Source organism: Aquarana catesbeiana, linkage group LG01 (assembly GCF_042186555.1).
Source record: "Aquarana catesbeiana isolate 2022-GZ linkage group LG01, ASM4218655v1, whole genome shotgun sequence".
NCBI lineage: Eukaryota > Metazoa > Chordata > Amphibia > Anura > Ranidae > Aquarana > Aquarana catesbeiana.
The window spans coordinates 585,208,786-585,231,237 of NC_133324.1; the positions used below are offsets into that span (position 1 = coordinate 585,208,786).

Here is a 22,452-nt window from a genome sequence, read left to right on the forward strand (position 1 = left end):
AGGTTTTGCCTTTTACGACTACCATCGTTCCTTTTCAGCCAAGGCCGCGGCCAGACTCATACAGTTCCAGATCACGACAGATTGGAGTCTCATGGATACAGAGCTCTTCTGCCGCCACTTTGCCGGCTTACGCTCACCTCTGTGTGCGATTTGCCAGTCTTCCACCCACACTGCCACCTGGTGCGCCAATACGGCAACCAGACGGCCTTTCGAGTTTCCCTCTACCTCAGGTTCAGTACAGGGTCAGCCGATCCCTGAACCAACGCCTCAGGTGGACAAACTCGGACGCCCAGTCCGAACCGTGGGAGGGGCAGCCATCTGTAATAACTTTAATCAGGGGTCCTGCAACTTCAGCCAGTGCCGTCTACTTCACCTCTGCACCTTATGTCATAGAGCACACCCTAGGATTTTGTGTGAAGTCAAGCAACACAAGAAGGCGTGACTAAGCCGGATCAACCTCTTATGGTTAGGATGGTATCTCACTTCACATCCCACCCCTTCCCTGGCCACCTTCCTTATTCAAGGCTTCACAGCAGGCTTTCACACCGGCCTCATTTCACTACCCCACACTACCCACGAATGTGCCAATCTTCGTTCGGCAGCCATTGACGAACAAGCCATAGATCAGCTCTTACAGGCAGAGGTGGATCGAGGTTACGTGATAGGCCCTTTCAGTTGCCCCCCTTTCAACACATGGAGAGTCAGCCCTATTGGGCTTGTCAAGGGCAAGTTTTCAAATAAATTGCGTTTGGTGTACGACTTGTCTGCGCCTCATTCTTCCCACATACCCAGTCTCAATTCCCTGATCCCCTCCGAGGAGTTTTCCCTAAAATATTCTTCCGTGGACATGGCAATACAAGCGATCATCAAAGCAGGCACAGGCGCCTGGCTCTCCAAAGCCGACATCTCGGATGCCTTCAAGCTCCTGCCCATCCACCCATCCCTTTGGTGCTGGCATGGCATCAAGTGGAAGGAAGCATATTATTTTGCTACAAAGCTCACCTTCGGTTCGAAGAGTAGCCCGTGGCTCTTCGACACGTTCGCCCAGTCCCTCGGTTGGATACTATTACACAAAGGTCAATGCCATGAAGTCATCCATTATCTAGATGACTTCCTACTGATAGAACCACCCAGCAAGCCCCCAGGAGATCTCGACAAACTTAGGGTAATTTTTGGAAACCTCAATGTTCCTATTGCCGAGCACAAAGTCGATGGCCCAGCAAATAGCATCACTTTTCTCGGGGTCAGCTTGGATACCTGCGCAATGCAAGCCAGTCTCCCCCTCGACAAACTATCACGCATTAGGGCAGTCCTTCACGAGTTTACACACACCAAGGACTGTACCAAAAAACAGTTGCAGTCCCTCCTGGGTATGCTCAACTTCGCTATGCGAATTATTCCACAAGGCCGCACATTTGTATCACGCCTACTCAGATTTCTGTCGGAAACTCAAGACCCTGATCAGATTCTGAATTTAGACTCCGCAGCCATAGCGGACCTATCCATGTGGGAGGAATTCTTGTCCGCCTGGAATGGCATATCTCTATTCATACCTATAGTTTCGGTCCATTCACCCCAGGTGGTAACGGACGCCGCAGCCTCCACAGGTTTCGCGGCAATTTTTGGCCATTATTGGTTTTCAGGACCCTGGCCTCAACAGATACTATTGATACCCGGCTTTTCCCAAACATCTGCCCTCTTTGAGCTTTACCCCATAGTGGCAGCCGCACAACTCTGGGGCCACCACTGGACAGGACAAACTGTAGTCTTTAGCACCGACAACCAGGCCACGGCAGACATCATCAACAAAGGCAGGTCCAAGTCCCTAGCAGTCATGTCCTTCCTGCGCAGGTTGGTACAACTGTCTTTACAACATCAGTTCAATATACACTGTGCATTCATTCCCGGCAGATACAACTCAGCAGCTGACGCACTGTCACGTTTCAATTATTCCTCCTTTTTCAAACAGGTTCCCGATGCCGATCCAATGTCGGCCCCTATCCCTGTCTGGTCACAACTGACCCTGGACTAGATCAACATTTACACGAAGCTACACAACTCATAAATCATTCCCTCTCCTACAACACACTTAAAGCCTACCAGACAGCTTGGAAGGCCTTCAACAAATTCCTCACGTCCTGCAGTAAAGGACCAACAGATATCAAGCAGGTACTGGCCTTCACTGCACACTGCCACACGCAGTTGGCCTTATCCTACAATACCATCCGGCTATACCTAGCCGGCATTCAACATTTTATGGCGCTTGAAGACCCCACGAAATCTTCACTATTCTCATCTCACGCTATACGAGCCGTTTTAAGGGGAATCCAGAAACAACAACCAGTCATCAGCACTAAGCGCTTGCCCATTACGGGACCCATCTTTAGGGACATGTCAACTATTCTGGCTACCTCGCCATTCGGTCTGCTCCGCAGCACGGTCTTACAAGCAGCGATATATCTAGCGTATTATGGGTTCATGCGCCCTGGCGAATTCACCTCTAACAAACCCACAGACCGAGTACTACGCAGACGACACTTACTTAGATACCAAGACCACTTCATCCTGCACCTCGAGGTCTCTAAAACCCAGCAAACGGGCTCAGGAGCGAACATTCACCTCTACAAAACCGACAACAGCTGGTGTCCAGTCGCCGTACTCAACCGGCTCCTGTCACTCCTGCCTGAACAGCCAGACAGCAGTCCCCTTCTACCGTTCCCAGTTAAACCCTTAAACGCCTCTCAGTTTGTGGAACACATAAGAATACTTCTCCGCAATCTTCATCTTAACCCTAGTCAGTATTCCGGACACTCGTTTCGCATCGGAGCAGCCTCCGCGGCATCCCGCCACGGGGTTCCGGACCACATCATCAAAAGACTGGGCAGGTGGAAGTCAGCCTGCTTCGCCCGGTATATCCCCAACCCACAAACAGAGATGGCACAGGCATTCTCCAAATTGGCTCAATAAATAATTGAAAATCAATAAAATCATAACCCTACCTGAATGTTTTTGCCCCCTTATTTTGGCATACCGGCCATTAGACCAAGGCACACTTTCAGGTCCATTTCATATGCTAAGTCCACACTTTCAGGTCCATTTCCGATGGTAAGTCCTATCTTTACTGTAAGTGGTATTCATGTACATACCGGACATAGGGCTCCAGCCATAAGTAGGAAGGCCAGTATGGTGGCCTGAATTTATGGGAGGAGCCCGGGGGGTACTTAAGCAGCCCGCTCACCTGTGGTGCTTGTCGGTTTCCTGTGCGCGATACCCACCCTCCCATCCCCATTTCACAGCATTTCTCAAACTATTCATTTCATTCATTTCTCTTACAGAATAATCATTTCTTAAACCAGGGTATGCCCCCTTATTTTGGCATACCGGCCATTAGACCAAGGCACACTTTCAGGTCCATTTCATATGCTAAGTCCACACTTTCAGGTCCATTTCCGATGGTAAGTCCTATCTTTACTGTAAGTGGTATTCATGTACATACCGGACATAGGGCTCCAGCCATAAATATATATATATATATATATACACATATATACATATATATAGATAGATTTTTTTTTGCTATGTAGATGCATATTCATATGTACAGTATGCATATATTTGTATGTATTATATATATACTATATTACCAAAAGTATTAAGATACCTGCCTTTACACACACATGAACTTTGAAGGCATCCCAGTCTTAGTCCTTAGGGTTCAATATTGAGTTGGCCCACTCTTTGCAGCTATAACAGCTTCAACTCCTCTGGGAAGGCTGTCCAAAAGACTTAGGAGTGTGTCTATGGGAATGTTAGACCATTCTTCCAGAAAAGCATTTGTGAGGTCAGGTACTGTTGTGGATGAGAAGAAGGCCTGGCTTGTAGTCTCCGCTCTAATTCATCCCAAAGGTGTTCTATCGGGTTGAGGTCAGGACTCTGTGCAGTCCAATGAAGTTCCTCCACCCCAAACTCGCTTATCCATGTCTTTATGGACCTTGTTTTGTGCACACCAGTCATGTTGGAATAGGAAGGGGCCATCCCCAAACTGTTCCCACAAAATTGTCCAAAATGTCTTGGTATGCTGACACCTTAAGAGTTTCCTTCACTGGAACTAAAGGGCCAAGCCCAACCCCTGAAAAGCAACCCCACACCATAATCCTCCCACCAACTGATGATTTGGACCAGTGCACAAAGCAAGGTCCATAAAGACAAGGATGAGCGAGTTAGGGGTGGAGGAACTTGACTGGCCTGCACAGAGTTCTGACCTCAACCCAGTAGAACACTCCCATAGACACACTCCTAAACCTTGTGAACAGCCTTCCCAGAAGAGTTGAAGCTGTTATAGCTGCAAAGGGTGGGCCAACTCAATATTGAAACCTACGGACTAAGACTGGGATGCCATTAAAGTTCATGTGCATGTAAAGGAAGGAGCCCCAAAACATTTAGTAATATAGTATATATATATATATGTATACAGTATATATATATATATATATATATATATATATATATATATATATATATATATATATATATATATTATTTATATTTATTTATTATATATTTTAGATATTTTTACATTTAAAATACTGTATATACACATATTCATTAAAATAATAAAACTGATTTCATCTTAAATTAAATTTAACTAAGGCAAACCTTTTTTTAGTTTTGGATAAAGTTTAGAGGGATTATAACACTTGGCAGGTTTTTATTTTTGGCCATGCTCCAGTTAGGGTGATTCACCCTATCTATTTGTACTGTTTAGGGCTCCTTCACACGGGACGGATCCGAGATGATCCGCCCCATGAACATCCGCTTGCTCAGTGGGGATCGCTCCGTGGATCATCGCTGAGCAGGCAGATGACAGGTCCGTCGCTGCACACTGTGCAGCGACGGACCTGTCAGAGCACCGCTCTCCCCTATGGGGGATCGGATGATGACGGACCGTAGAGTCCGTCGTCACCCGATCCGATCCGAAAACAGATGGAAAAGTAGGTTTTTCCTTCGTTACACTTTTTTGGATTGGAGCGAGTCGGATGTCAGCGGACATGTCCCCCGCTGACATCCGACGCTCCATAGATGTCTATGGAAGGTCCGCTCAGGTCCGCCTAAAAAACTGACAGGCGGACCTGAACGGATCGTTCGTCTGAAAGAGGCCTTACTGTTATCACTGAAAGTGAAAGTGAAGAAACATCTCAAATTTTGAGTTGTCCCCAGAACAGGAATAGAGCCCAAATCTTCCAATAGAGACACTAGTTCTGGTGACAACCAGGGATTTTCTTAGTTTGGATGGATTTTCTCTCACTTCCTGTTATGTATAAGGGACAAGAAGTGAATGGAAAGCTCCCCAATAGAGAAAAAAACTCCCTTACTCAATTCAAAATGGAAAAAAAAAAGTTTTGCCTTTAGTTTTACTTTAACTTCTTTTCCACCCACCCTGGCATCTCTTTAAATAGTTCAGAATGGCTGGGAAAGGGAAGGATCAGCAATCGTGTGACCACTGTCATAGTGGTCACATGCTCGGAAGCCAGTCCTGCCAGCTACTGATCTTTAGCCCAGACCCAGAATTGTCTTTGACAGCTCTGGTTTCAAAAATGTGTCAAAAGTGTCCGATGTGTCCGCCATAATGTCGCAGTCCTGATAAAAATCACAGATCGCCGCCATTACTAGTAAAAAAATAAAAGAATAAAAATGCCATAAATCTATCCCCTATTTTGTAGACGCTATAACTTTTGTGCAAACCAATCATACACTTATTGCGTTTTTTTTTACTAAAAATATGTAGAAGAATACATATCAGCCTAAACTGAGGAAAACATTTTTTTTTTATAAAAAACATGGGGTATTTATTATAGCAAAAAGTAAAAGATATTGGGGTTATTTACAAAAGGCAAATCCACTTTGCACTGCAAGTGCACTTATTTATTTCAGGTACTTATATAGCGCTGTCAATTTACGCAGCGCTTTACATATACATTGTACATTCACATCAGTCCCTACCCTCAAGGAGCTTACAATCTAAGGTCCCTAACTCACATTCATACACACTAGGGACGATTTAGACAGGATCCAATTAACCTACTAGCATGTCTTTGGAGTGTGGGAGGAAACCGGAGTACCCGGAGGAAACCCACGCAGGCACAGGGAGAACATGCGAACTCCAGGCAGGTAGTGTCATGGTTGGGATTCGAACCAGTGACCCTTCTTACTGCTAGGTGAAAGTGCTACGTACTACACCACTGTGCTGCCCACTTGGAAGTGCAGTCGCTCTAAATCTAAGGGGTAGATCTGAAATGAGGGAAAGCTCTGCTGATTTTATAATCCAATCATGTGCAAGCTAAAATGCTGTTTTTTATTTTCCTTGCATGCCCCCCTCGGATCTACAGTGACTTTACTTCCAAGTGCACTTTCAATGCACTTTCAAGTGCACTTGCAGTGCAAAGTGGATTTTCCTTTAGTAAATAACCCCCCTTGTGTTTTTTTCTAAACTGTCACTCTTCTTTTGTTTATAGCGCAAAAAATAAAAACCGCAGAGGCGATCAAATACCACCAAAAGAAAGCTCTATTTGTGGGAAAAAAAGTATGTCAATTTTGTTTGGGTACAGCATCGCACGACTGTGCAATTGTCAGTTAAAGCGTTGTAGTGCCGAATTGCAAAAAATGGCCTGGTCATTGAGCAGCCAAATCTTCTGGGGCTGAAGCGGTTAACAATAATAATAATAAGAAGTGACAAAGAAGTGTTTATGCTTGACTTTCTGGTCCATTTTTTTGTATGAAAGTGCATAGATCTGATATCAGTGAATCTGACAGATATAGGTATCATCACATCCCCATGTCATCATTGTGTGTAGGCTCATACTAGCCTCACCATATTGTTCCCATACACTCAGGTCCATAAATATTGGGACATCGACACATATCTAATCTTTTTGGCTTTATACACCACCACAATGGATTTGAAATGAAACAACCAAGATGTGCTTTAACTGCAGACTTTCAGCTTTAATTTGAGGGTATTTACATCCAAATCAGGTGAACGGTGTAGGAATTACAACAGTTTGTATATGTGCCTCCCACTTTTTAAGGGACCAAAAGTAATGGGACAGATTAACAATCATCCATCAAACTTTCACTTTTTAATACTTGGTTGCAAATCCTTTGCAGTCAATTACAGCCTGAAGTCTGGAATGCATAGACATCACCAGACACTGGGTTTCATCCCTGGTGATGCTCTGCCAGGCCTTTAATGCAACTGTGTTCAGTTCCTGCTTGTTCTTGGCGCATTTTCCCTTCAGTTTTGTCTTCAGCAAGTGAAATGCATGCTCAATCGGATTCAGGTCAGGTGATTGACTTGGCCATTGCATAACATTCCACTTCTTTCCCTTAAAAAACTCTTTGGTTGCTTTCTCAGTATGCTTCGGGTCATTGTCCATCTGCACTGTGAAGTGCCGTCCAATGAGTTCTGAAGCATTTTGCTGAATATCAGCAGATAATATTGCCTGAAACACTTCAAAATTCATCCTGCTGCTTTTGTCAGCAGTCACATCATCAATAAATACAAGAGAACCAGTTCCATTGGCAGCCATACATGCCCACGCCATGACACTACCACCACCATGCTTCACTGATGAGGTGGTATGCTTTGGATCATGAACAGTTCCTTTCCTTCTCCATACTCTTTCCATCACTCTGGTACAAGTTGACCTTGGTCTCATCTGTCCATAGGATGTTGTTCCAGAACTGTGAAGGCTTTTTTAGATGTTGTTTGGCAAACTCTAATCTGGCCTTCCTATTTTTGAGGCTCACCAGTGGTTTACATCTTGTGGTAAACCCTCTGTATTCATTCTGGTGAAGTCTTCTCTTGATTGTTAACTTTGACACACATACACCTACCTCCTTGAGAGTGTTCTTGATCTGGCCAACTGTTGTGAAGGGTGTTTTCTTCACCAGGTAAAGAATTCTTCAGTCATCCACCACAGTTGTTTTCCTTGGTCTTCCAGGTCTTTTGGTGTTGCTGAGCTCACCGGTGCGTTCTTTCTTTTTAAGGATGTTCCAAACAGTTGATTTGGCCACACCTAATGTTTTTGCTATCTCTCTGATGGGTTTGTTTTGTTTTTTCAGCCTAATGATGGCTTGCTTCACTGATAGTGACAGCTCTTTGGACCTCATTTTGAGAGTTGACAGCAACAGATTCCAAATACAAATAGCACACTTGAAATGAACTCTGGACTTTTTATCTGCTCCTTGTAAATGGGATCATGAGGGAATAACACACCTGGCCATGGAACAGCTGAAATAACAAAGTGTAGCGCTGAAAATTGATGTGCCCTAGTACAATCCTAAGGAAAAATTAAACACTGAAATAACAGCATGTATATAATGAAAATAATGGTATGCACAATCATGCACAACATGTATATAGTGAAAATGATAATATACACAATCAATAAAATTAGTCCATGAAAAAAAGTAAATGTGAATCTGTCCACAATCAGGTGCAATGAAGTCTTGCGAATAGTGAATGTATGCACTCGTGAAAAAGACCACCACCGGATAGAGGGAAGACTTACCAAACTGTTTGAACACACTGGAGCGTACGCTCTGTGTGTCAAACAGGCTTGTTATATGATGGATGAACCACGGATAGATGCCGTCAAGCAGATGTATACGGGTAGCAGCCAGGTGGAATCATGGGGGGAATGTCACCACAGGCAAACCTCCATGGACATGTGGAGAGTATCTCCACCATGGACGGGACTTCTTATGGATAAGAAGTCCCGTCCATGGTGGAGGTACTCTCCACATGTCCATGGACCTTTGAGCTTTTGGTTTGCCTGTGGTGACATTCCCCCCATGATTCCACCTGGCTGCTACCCGCATACATCTGCTTGACGGCATCTATCTGTGGTCCATCCATCATATAACAAGCCTGTTTGACACACACAGTGTACGCTCTAGTGTGTTCAAACAATTTGGTAAGCCTTCCCTCTATCTGGTGGTGGTCTTTTTCACGAGTGCATACATTCACTATTCGCAAGACTTCATTGCACCTGATTGTGGACAGATTCACATTTACTTTTATTCATGGACTCATTTTATTGATTGTGTATATTATCATTTTCACTATATACATGTTGTGCATGATTGTGCATACCATTATTTTCATTATATACATGCTGTTATTTCAGTGTTTAATTTTTCCTTAGGATTGTACTAGGGCACATCAATTTTCAGCGCTACACTTTGTTATTTTAGTTTTATTTACCATTCTTTCAATGTGGTGTGTTAGCTGCTAAAACACTTGGAGCATCGCACAAATTATTTGGTCTATTTCCATGGAACAGCTGAGCAGCCAATTGTCCCATTACTTTTGGTCCCTTAAAAAGTGGGAGGCACATATACAAACTGTTGTAATTCCTGTACCGTTCACCTGATTTGGATGTAAATACCCTCAAATTAAAGCTGAAAGCCTGCAGTTAACGCACATCTTGTTAGTTTAATTTCAAATCCATTGTGGTGATGTATAGAGCCAAAAAGATTAGAATTGTGTCAATGTCCCAATATTTATGGACCTGACTGTATATTCCCATATATATGAATGCCCTGACATATAACAGATAGAAAATTCCCATCACACATGTTTCTTGAAATTGCTTGTAGCAAACGGGTGACACTACTGGCTGGGAACCAGTGTCAGTTAAAATAGAGTCCAAAAATGTTATAAAGCAATCTCATCACAGCAGTAAATTGCTAAATTTTGGGGCCACACAGGACTCTTTCATCACATGCCTGCATGGCCAAAAGCATCATAATTTACTGCTCTGATATAATCACTTTAATATGTTTTTGATTGCCTTTTTGAAAATTCATGGTGGGCTGGCTATATATGCTTTGACTGGTGTAAAACAGGGATCTGTAGAAATCTGTACACGTATAGATACAGAGTATTTAGAGTCTAGACTTTTTCAATGGTGCAAACTGGGTTGCAACTTGGGCCCATCTTCCTCAGGCCCAGATGCCACTGCAGCACTTGCAAACTCTGCAGGCATTCTTCCACATTTAAGAAAAAAACTCAATCTTCTGCATCGTTATTTAATGCAGTCTATTTATTGTTGCTATAGCAAGGAAATTGTAACTTTTATCCTAGTAAAAGAAATTACTTTATTAGGGAAGGAGCGCGGTTTAATCAATTTAGTATTGATTTTTATTTATCCATTTTTCTTTTTTACAACGTGCTGCTCCTTACCAACTTTCACCAGTTTAATTATTCTAGTTGCACTAATTATCCTTCCACTTTGCACTGGTTCTGGGGTTTTTAACCCCTCATTTACATTTGTAAAAGAAATTGTGTTTGCTTCTAACTGCATTTATTCTTTTTAATCTTGTAATTAAAAATCACGTGATATACTTACTAAAATAACAATGACTATTTCTTTGGCTTTCAGGTACTAATTTTTGGCAAACTTTTTCCTAAGTTGCACCAAGTGCCTTATAAACTTTGCTAATCCACTTTTTTTTTTTTCTAAGGGCAGTAACTTTTGAATACAGTCTTCTTTCTCAAGACAATGCTTGATGTGTGGCCAAGCAATAAAAGTAATTTTTGTGAAATGCACCTGTTAAGTTCACATTCAGCATTCTCCAGATTGTTTCTTTGCTGCGAGCCCCCACAAGAAGCGGCTACATTTTATCACACGCGACCAAACTGCATACAGCAAAAGGTACCTCTCTGTGTAGCTAATTGCACTACTGTGTTGAAGGTATAAGACTACTGAAAAGCAACAATCCCTTTTTCTTTAAACTAAAACTGTCATTTTAAAAGTATTGCTCAAAGACTTTATGTAGTTGTTTGCAAATTGTCTCATTTTCTTAGATACATGCGGTATTTATAGTACAACTGAAGTGACAGTTCAGTGCCTAGAACACATACATAATACAAAGCCCAGATCTTAATAAGTGCTTACTTTTCCATGATAAATGATTGTTTTTTTATCCGTGTAAAGTTTCATTTGTTATTTTTCATAACATGTAAGTTGTGTAGGCAGATGGGCATGACCATATGACTTCTGCTTGCTCATGGAGGCTTATAATTAGTTTGCAGTGCAATCTATGCAGAAATTTAACTGCTTAGCAGCTGTGCCTACTTTTCCCTCTACAGTTCTGTCGGAAATGCATACTGTGTTCCTCAAATGAATGCCTGAATTGTTTTTTTCTTTTAAAAAATATTAATGCTTTAAGACAAATGCTATACCACATTACAATATTTACTCCGTGGCTTTCAGAAAAAAGGATCTGAGATTAAAAAAGAAGACCAGTATGGATGATTTTTTCTACTGCTGATTACTCAGCAATTAATGTGTAAAAAAAGAGAAATAAAGCAAAATCTATTTCTGCTATTCACCTCTGTGTTGTTTTATTTTATTTGGGTTAATACTGTTTTGTACAGTATATTACTATGCAGTCCAATGGCACATCAGTATCCCAGCTGTCTTGGTACAACCTCATGCATGTCACTGACACAATTCCTCACCATTTGTTGTTTGTGGCATGTTTGAGTGTTTTATTTAAAAAATTAAGCATGCTCACTTTGCAAAGGGAATGTTCCCCTAAAGTTGTTGTAAACCTCAGACATGAAATATGAACAAAGCGTATCCTTCTATAGTGTGTACTTGTCTCAATTAAGAGCACTAAGTGTCATTTCTGCCTGCTGCTTCCTTCCTCTGCTGTCAGTATGAATCACTTCTGACATGTTTTCCTGACACCAAGTGAAAAAATGTGACAGGGGAGGAACCTCCAGCTGATTTTCAGCCTTAGCCCTGTTCCTGTGAGCTGTGTGAAGGGGGTGTGTCCCTTCCCTCCAAACAGCTCTCAGAGCTCTTCTAGTTGAGCTCTACAGAGTGTATGTTCAGCTCTCCGCCCCCTTTTTTTCTGAATGCATAGACAAGCTTTATAATTCTGGAATCTGAATAAATGTAGAGAAGGGAAGAATGTAGAAAAATAGGTACAACTTATGTAGGAGGATTTGTTTCATCTCTGTGTATCACCTGAGACCAGTCACTTCATTGGGCATATATAAGGGTTCACAGCCACTTTATCTTAGTGAATAAAGTAAAGCTGTGTCCACTTTAATCGCCCAATCATGAAAAAGCAAAGATCGTGTTTTATTTATTTATTTTTTAATTACATGTGCACCTGATTGAGCATTCAAAGTGAACACATCTTCACTATATTTATTAAACAAAGTTAAGTGATTGTTTATTTTGCTCAGTGTACAGCTTATACTCCTTTAATAGTATAAGTAGTAGTAGTAGTAGAAGTAGTAGGTAGTAGTATACATATAAGTAGTATAATTAGTATAAGTAGTAATAGCAGATTTTGTAATCAACTTATTAGGTAAACTTCATTAAAAAAAATGACTGTCAAATATTTAAATCCACTATACAACATTGGGATCTTGCTCCACCAATGACAAGTTTCCTTACATGAAACTTTACATCTACCTGAAAAGCACCTATACATCATAAATAAAACAAAGGACAATAAATTAAAAGCCAGAGTAAAATATAGAATAACAAATAATATCCCTAGAAAGCAAAGCAACAGCCTAACTTCCTTAAATGCACTACTAGGGCGATAAAGAGAAATATAATTGATATAGTTATTTGACACACCTTAGTCACTCAAGGTTGGAATTACATTTTTACTACCATACAATATATAACCCTAACCATCTAAAAAGTGTTATAAATGTAAAGGCCAATTTTCCAAAAACAGTGTGATAAAAACTTATAATAAAGTTTGTAAAATAAAATTTAACAGCAATGACATTCTAGGTGACTTTAACACCCATTGGATATTGCTATGTACTTTAAAACCCCAAAGAATTTGATATGTATATCAGATACGATTAAATTGTTGTGGAAAATGTTAAGACACTGAAATCTCACTGCTAGAATTTGAAATTCATGTTGCCATTGCTGAGTGATCAGCAGTGACAATGCAATGGTTTCCGTACCACTGAGCTAAACCTTGCACATTTGCAGAAGGCTATAGAGATAGTTGAAGTTTTGGGTATTGTTCTGATCCTGGTCACTGCAGATAAGCATTCCACGTGGCTGCAAATTCTAATGTGAAATGGTAACATTAAATGTATTTGTTAAACAACTCAATTAATAAAGCCCATTGACTGCAAATGAAAGGCCAGGAGCAGGTAGGTTACCTAACTGTTTTCAATTACCTGACTGTGAGTTTGAACTAAATCAGCCAGTAAATAGTGTAATAAAACAGTCCCATTACATGGTGTGGGGGCTGTGTGTACCTACTTTTTATGTAGGGGCCAAGAACATATAAGTGTGTCAATTTAACAAAACCTTTTATATATTTAGTAATCCAATTTAAAGGTTACATGAACTAATTAACTAATTAATTGTAAGCACAATCACATAGATAAGCCCTGAGAATATATATATATATATATATATATATATATATATATAGGGCAGTCCTATTCTGTTTACACCTCTGATTTTTAATTTCTTATATTTTTATGAAACATATTTGAACTCTATAGAATATCTTTTAAACTAGTGCCAAAGATGTTTTAATAAGTTACTTTATAGAATCAAATAAAATAAAGCATTTTTATGTTATTGATAACATGCATTTTTAGAACACACAAGCTTATTCCTAATGTTTTTAAGAAGGTACTTCCCAGTGTATGGGTTTTTGGGATTTATTTCACCTCAATGTCTAGGCAATCGTGTTTGCTGCAACATATTGACTGATGAGTGTTTTCCTTTGGAGAAGGTTAATAATTAAGTTGGAGAGCTGCAGTAACTCTGTCTAATCTGCCCTATCTGTCTCCTTACCGAGAATCAAGCAGGACGTGTCTCAGCAATAATAAATTTAGACACATCGCCTAGAAGTGACTATGGGAAGTCGTTTGACATTTTTATGACTTTCTTAGGAAGCCTTGAAATAAACTTATAAAGGAGAGCTTGCCCTTTCTACCGTGCACTTAATCCTCAGCTCTGTAGCAAAACTCATTTCAGATCGTGCTGACAACCAGAGAATCCTTACACATCTTAGTCCATTCTCAAACATTGCATTTCACAGTCTGATTCCTAATATTATGCAGAATCCATCACACAGGAATAGCTTAGACTGAAGTGCAGAGAAATCTTGTTACAAGGTTACAGTGGCTTAAAAGGATACAGTGCAATCATTTACTGCTAAAGCCTGTAAGTAGTACAGACACCCAGCATTACAGCCCGACTACTACCTGTACCCCAGGGGTACCTATGTCGGATAAGATTAAGAAACCTAACAGATTTATCATGTAAAAGAACAGGTGAGTGAGCATTCCAGCTATTTAACAACAGAAAGTTTTGTTTTGAAAACAGTTATACATAATTAGGAAGTGCAGGCAAGATAGACAGATATAGCTAGATAGCTAGAAATATACTGTATATATGTACACACACATAGATACACATACCATAGGAAGCATATATATATATATATATATATATATATATATATATATATATATACAATATACAGTACGCACACACCATATTAAGTAGTAAGGGAGTATTAGGTAAACCTTGGGTCTTTTAAAGGGGTCCATACTTAAATACAATGGGGAAACATAGGTCTACTCTAGGGTAATAAAAATTATTTTGCAAAAAATGAATTTTCCCTTACTAAAGTGGGAATACTCCAATACCAAAATGACACACACACACACACATACCAACCACACCAACTACAGAGAGTATTAAGTAAACCTTGGGTTTTATAAAGGGGTCCATGCTTTCATAAAGTGGAGAAACATAGGTCTAAGGATTAATAAGGATACATATTTAAAAGGAAAGAAGAAAAAGAAGGGAATTTTCACTTGCCAAAGTAAACTCTGACCTAATAATGTAAAGTTTTTTGTTTGTTTTTTTTGTTTTTACTTTTTAATACCTAATCATGGGTAATCAGGGAAAGTAACAAAATAGTTTTTCCATGAACAAATAAAGTAAGCATCTTCCCTTGTGTCTACTTCTTGGGGTTGATTTACTTAAAGGATAAGAGGCTGGGAACTTACAAGATGAACTTGAAGCTGTTTTTTTTTTTACTTTTAGTACTCAATCATGTGCAGAGAAATTAACTAAATAGTTTTTCCTTGAACAGTTAAGTAAGCATCTTTTCTTTCTATACTAATCTCAGTGAAAAATATCTACTTCTTGGAGCTGATTTACTTAAAGGAGAAGAGGCTGGTAACTTACCAAAGTGAACTTGAAGCTTTTTTTTTTTTTTTTGCTTTTACTACCCAATCATGTGCAGGAAATTAACAAATTAGGATTTTTCTTTGTACAATTAAAGTAAGCATAGATTTTCTTTATTCACTAATCTAAATGCTGAATGTCTACTTAAATGCTGATTTTCTTAAAGGAGAAGAGACTGGTAACTTTTCAAAGTGAATATTCACTTATATTAAATGGGGTGAAGCTGCCTTCACTTCAGTCGTCCAAATATATGCCAGCTAAAATCCTCAGTTTTCTTTGCACAAGATTGGCTATTCAGCGTGAACACAGATTTACTTTATATAATAACGTCAGTGCTAAGTAAACACCCCCATCTTTATTAAGTCACCCCACTAGTTTTATACCTAGAACCCACAGTAGACAGTAACATGATTTTATGAAAGTCTTTAAAACATTGTATAACCAAAACACACAATATGATTTATAAAAAAAACTGTCAATAATACAAATGTCACAATAAATATTTAACTGAGAAATAAAGGAAATGGCCAATGGGTTCAGATCGGATAGACCATAAAGGAAAGAACCCCTGTAGTGCAATCAAGTATATAAAGTGCCTTGTCTGCACTTGTCTCATCAGGACGATAAGGAAACCGAGTTTAAATAATTCATCACACGCTTTTAAAACTTATGTCTGCTATAGAGCAAAGCGAGAAGACTGTATGATATGTTCCCTTCAGGGTTTAAGGGCTCTGGATTATGGAAATGCCTTATGCCTTCCGGCATCAGGATAGGAAAGGAAACTTTTCTGAACTTCACAAAGTCATTTTTTTTATTCACAGTCTAAAAATAGGAATGATGGACTATACAGAATATAGATGACAATGGGTTGCTTTTACAAAACTGTCAACTTAAAAAAAAACACCCATTGCTTAATAATAATAATAAAAACTAAAATTATATATATATATATATATATATATATATATATATATATATATATACATATATATATATATATATATATATATATATACATATATATATATATATATATATATATATATATATATATATATATATATATATATATATATATATATATATATACGTATATATACATATATATATATATATATATATATATATATATATATATATATATATATACCCAGCCCTCTTATTATATTGATTATCCTGCTTATCTTTAATGTACTTTTAAAATAGATAGATAGATAGATAGATAGATAGATAGATAGATAGATAGATAGATAGATAGATAGATAGATAGATAGATAGATAGATAGAAAAATAGATAGATATAGATATATCTAGATAGATAGATAGATAGATAGATAGATAGATAGATAGATAGATAGATAGATAGATATGAATTTGCTTATTTTATTATACTTATTATGTTTAATGTACTCCTAAAACGATCATGCTCATGATCGCGATCAGGCAGTCGTAGATAGAGGATGGTATGGATCAATACTACTTTGTTTCATTATGTCTTAATAAAAAGCAATGGGAAACAAAATGGTTATGTAAGCATACATATTGTGTAGCATGCCAGCAAACAAGCAACTTACTTAAATGATTAGCTTCATGGGAACCATTGACTTTGCCATCCGGGTGGATCTGGAGGTGAAAGCCAATGCCTACTCTGCAGTACAAGCTGCCAGTTCTTCGCCCTGCTGTGCTCCACAGGGAAGTCCTGGGCTCTGATGCCAGGAAACTTGCTGGAGATATGGAGGAAGAAGAGGTTTCAGAGGAGGATGGAATTGTTCTCTTGGCGTTGCTAGAGCCCTTGGCAAGCTGTCCTTTAATTTTCTTCTGTTTGGGGGCTGCTGCTGCTGACTCTGAGGTCCAGAGGTTGATGATGGCTAGTAAAAATAATATGACAAAACAGAAGGAAGGAAAGCTCATTCTTCCAATGAGGGGTATCCCAAGAGCATTTTGCTGCCCCGGTGGCTCCTGCAGTAGCAGCAGCAGCCAGTTTGTGAGTCAATGGCTATCTTGCACTGAACCAGAGGCTTGATATGTGCGTGCAGATATGGTAGGCATGGCTCAGTTCTAGTAAGAGACCCAACCTGCACACTGGCACTGCTTGAGATATTTATAACACTGGTGATCTCACAGCTAGGATGTCTGCCTGCAGCAGCCAGATCAAGGAGGTTTCTTCTTCTACACGCGATGCTGCTCTGAACTGTGCTTGGGGTCTCCTAAGAAGTGATGAACAATGTCTTCAAGTTGGATCTTTTTGCAGAGGAATGACGGGCTTTGCGGTGGGTACAGTGCCACCCCTGGGGGATTCTACAAACTCCATAGATCACATGGAGTGGGATCCCAGCTGGAAACAGATGTCTTCCATCTCTCCAGGAAGAATATGTGCTGGGCGATGCCAAAAATCGACAAGCAGAGTGCTTTCCTGCACAGTCCCATGGGAGGGCATTGTGCTGGTCCATGCTGTGCATTAGACCTCATCCCTGTGACGATCAATGGAGCAAGCTGTGTAGGCACATTCTAGATGGACAATCAAAGTCATTGGGTATCCTGACATCGCCTCTTAAAAGTCATCAGTGTACTCCTCAAGTCAGCGCACCTCTCATGCTGTCATTATTCATTGCCGGGCACTGTTTGTCTTAATTTTACAGCAGTCATCCATTTGTCACTGCTCTTTCCCTTTAAAACTACGTATCTTATAATATGGACTAATATCCGGCTATATAATCTAATACATGGCAGCAGTAAGGAAATACACCAGTAACTGCAATACTTGTGATCAGCCTCCTGTATCACTAGCAGCTGTCGGTCACTACTCTTATCTTTTAAAATGCTCACTTACCTTTCCTTTGTAATATGCTCACTATTCCTTCCTTTTGACATGCCCACTACACTTTCCTTTTGATTTGCTCAGTATCATTTCCCTTTAATATGCCCACACTACTATTTCCCTTTAGTATGCCCACACTATTTTCCCTTTAATATGCCCCTACCCTTTCCTTTTAATATACCCACAACTATTTCCCTTTAGTATGACCACTACTCTTTTTATGCCCACTGATCTTTCCATTATGCTCACTACTCTTTCCCTTTACTATACCTACTACTATTTCCCTTTACTATGCCCATTACAATTTACATTTTCCTTTTATTATGACTGTTTGACTATTCTTTCCTTTTGATATGCTCACTACTCTTTCCTTTTGATATGCTCACTGCTCTTTTCTTTTAAAATGCCCACCACTCTGTCACTTTAATATGTCCCCTACTCTTTCCTTTTAATATCCTCCTCACTACTCATTCCTTTTATTATATCCACCCTACCACTCTTTCCTATTATTATGCGCACTCCCCTTGCCTTTTGATATATCCACTACTCTTTCCTTTTGATATACCCACTGCTCTTTTCTTTTAAAATGCCCACTACTCTATCACTTTAATATGCCCACTACTCTTTCCTTTTAATATCCACTACTATTTCCCTTTAATAAGCCCACTTCTCTTTTATATGGCCATTGGCCAATACATTTTCCCTTCATGCCCATTACTCTTTCCCTTTAGCCTAGGTTCACACTGACTGCGGGTTATAAATCATGCAAGTTCAGCTGAGCTCGGACGATTTCATACCTGCATGTCAGTCCGACTTCGGGAGCGGTTTCAGAGACATCTGTGCGGGTTCCTGCACAGATGTCTATACAAATCGGCACCATAAGTCACCAAAAGTATTACAGAAACTACTTTTGAGAATCGATGCGATTGCTGACAATAGCCGCCACTTTGGCATGCAATTTGATATGTCAAATCGCTCCACTGTGAACGTGAGCTAATATCCTCACTACTCATTCCTTTTATTATGTCAACCACTCTTTCATTTTATTATGCTTACTACTCTTTACTATTATTGTACCCACTTCTCTTTATTTTTTAATATGCTCACTATTCTTTCCTTTTGATATGCTCAGTACTCTTTCCTTTTAATATGCTCACTGCTCTTTTCTTTTAAAATGCCCACCACCCTGTCACTTTAATATGCCCACTACTCTTTCCTTTTCATTTACCCACTACTCTTTCCTTTTAATATGCCCACTACTCATTCCTTTTAATATACCCATGTCGTTTTCCCTTTAATATGCCCACTACTTTTTTCCTTTAATATGCCCACTACTCTTTTCTTTCAATATGCTCACTAGGGATGGGCCGAACACCCCCCTGTTTGGTTCGCAGCAGAACATGCGAACAGAGGTTCTATCACGTGGTCTGACCACGCACCAATCTCTCTCTCATATGCACTCACTGATACTCTCACCTCAAAGACTAAAGGGTGGAGACTAAATGAAAGATAAAGAAGTACTATCAGAAGTCACTAGAGAACTTCAGTTTTATTTCCAAACCAATGACACGACAGATTGTAACCCCGGTATTATCTGGGAAGCACACAAAGCAGTCATAAGGGGTATACTTATTAAACATGGATCGAGAATCAAAAAACAACAAACCCAACAACTTAACTCACTGTTAGAAGACCTAAAACTATTAGAGACGCGACATAAACAATCACCATCCCCTTCCATAGAGTCCGACCTCCTTACCCGCAGATCGCAAATTAATGACCTTCTACAATTTAAGGCTAAAGCTTCGATGCAGATATGTAGGAAAATGTCATACGAATCAGGGAACAAATGCGGTAAGATGCTAGCGAAATCCCTAAGAGATCAGAGGTTAGCAACATACATCCCTCACATACTATCATCCAAGGGGACCAAAGTTTCCAAACCTCATGATATTGCCCATGAATTTCAGAAATTTTATTCAACCCTATACAACATAGATAAACCCCCCCCCCATGCAAGAAAACATACAGGAGTACTTAACCTCCTCGCAGATGTCAAAGTTACCAGATGTAGATAGAGAAGCTCTAGAGGACCCTATTACAATTGAAGAAATACAGAGAGCGAAAGCATCATCCAAACCGGGGAAAGCCCCTGGACCAGATGGACTTACCATCCTATACTACAAAACTTTTATGCCATCGCTGTGTCCATACATGGTCAAACTATTTAACTCAGTAAGCCCCACATCACCCTTTGCTGTGGAGACATTACAAGCCCATATTGCGGTAATTCCAAAGGAAGGAAAAGACCCCTCTGCCTGCGGAAATTATAGACCGATCTCCCTGCTTAATATTGACCTTAAGCTATTTACAATAGTCCTAGCAAACAGAATCCAACAACATCTGTCACATCTAATCCATTTAGACCAAGTAGGTTTTGTTCCTAGTAGAGAGGCTAGGGATAATACCACCAAGGTGCTTAACTTGCTACAAAGGGTAAATACGTCTCGAACTCCATGTGTATTTCTGGGAACAGACGCGGAGAGGGCCTTTGACAGGGTGAATTGGAACTTTATGCTCGCAGTACTTAGATACATTGGAGTTGGAGACCATATGATCCAATGGATATCATCGATCTACTCTAAACCCTCAGCTCGTGTCCGAGCAAATGGGGTCCTGTCAGATCCCTTTCAAATTTCAAACGGGACACGACAGGGATGCCCGTTGTCTCCTCTCCTCTTCGCCCTGTCATTGGAACCCTTTCTTTGTGCTGTGCGCAAGAACCCAGATATTGTTGGCATAACAATTGGGAATACCCAACATAAAATATCGGCTTATGCCGACGATATGTTATTTTCCATTACCAATCCTGTGATATCGCTCCCAAACCTATTTAAAGAAATCAATAAATACGGAACCCTCTCTAACCTTAAAATCAATTTCCAAAAATCAGAGGCGATGGGCATTAATCTTTCACAACCGCTTAAGGTACAACTGCAGACAAATTTTAAACTAAAATGGAACGACATGGCTTTGACATATCTGGGTACTATTATCCCGACTCACATATCTAAGGTATACGAGCTAAACTTCCCCCCACTCCTCTCTAGGGTGAGAACACTACTAAAAAATTGGTCATCAGGCTTACATTCGTGGTTCGGCCGCTGCAATATACTGAAAATGAGTGTACTGCCCAAATTTATATATCTTTTACAGGCTCTACCTATACATATCCCCTCCACATATTTTCGACACATACGTCAAGCGTTTTTTGAATTTATATGGGCTCACAAACCCCCCATTTGAAGAGATCACAACTCACTCTGCCTAAACAATATGGAGGTCTGGCAGTCCCAGACGTTCATAAATACTATCAAGCAGTCCATCTTGGTAGATTGGTGGACTGGAATAGAAATGGAGCTCTAAAACTATGGACTCAGATTGAACAGAATCTAAGCCCCATCCCTTTGGCTAGAGCACCTTGGTGTTATGACTCCTTACCTAAAGATTTGAAATCCCACCCCATCATCGGTCATACGACGAAGATATGCTCTCTCTTGGTCAAAAAAGGGTCCATTTCATCCGGAAACTCGCCACTCTTCCCAATTTTGGGAAATCCCAGTTTCACTCCAGGATATCAAGAAGATCAATTCAAACAACTAATATCTACGGGCTGTATCCAGGCTTCACATTTTCTTATACAAGAAAGATGGCCATTATTACAAGAACTTACAAATCCGACGGGTACATTTAGACTAAAATTCTGGAATGCCTTGCAAATTACACATTTCTTTAGGTCCCTCCCTCCACCGAACAAATTTGCCCGACCCCTTACAACCTTGGAAGAAATCTGCTCCACAGAAGGAACATTGGCTCATACACTCTCATGCATGTACAACCTTTTAATTACTCCCCCAGACACCTACTCACTAAAACACATCGCTGACTGGGAACGAGACCTGAATTACACCTTTAGTCCACAACAGAAACAACGTATTATTCAATTTACATACAAATCCTCTATCTGCACGAAAACACAAGAAACTAATTTTAAAATCTTGACCAGGTGGTACAGGACGCCTGAGAAGTTACACAAAATATTTCCTACATCATCAGATAGATGCTGGAGATGCCAGGAGGAACGAGGTACATTACTTCATGTGTTCTGGTCATGCCCGAGAATTAAACAATTCTGGCTAGGAGTCAAAAACATTACACAGAAATTTACAGAACAGCAAATATCAGACGACCCGGCCTTTTTTCTCCTCCATGTTTCAGATAGGTCGGTGAAAACCTATAAAAAGTACATTATTCGTCATCTCCTTGACGCCGCCAAATCCTGCATCCCGCTTATGTGGAAAT

At 40.0% G+C, this 22,452-nt stretch overlaps 1 protein-coding gene across 1 annotated transcript in view; it reads right to left on the reverse strand.

Moving 5' to 3' along the window:
* The window catches only part of FGF5 (fibroblast growth factor 5), a 119,497-nt gene extending 101,623 nt beyond the window's left edge, over nt 1-17,874 (reverse strand). Inside the window, exon 1 of the mRNA XM_073597953.1 lies at nt 16,847-17,874. Within this exon, the coding sequence (XP_073454054.1) occupies nt 16,847-17,183 (337 nt within the window). The 5' untranslated portion in view covers nt 17,184-17,874. The remainder of the gene's footprint in view (nt 1-16,846) is intronic.
* Between the last annotated feature and the right edge of the window lie 4,578 nt (nt 17,875-22,452).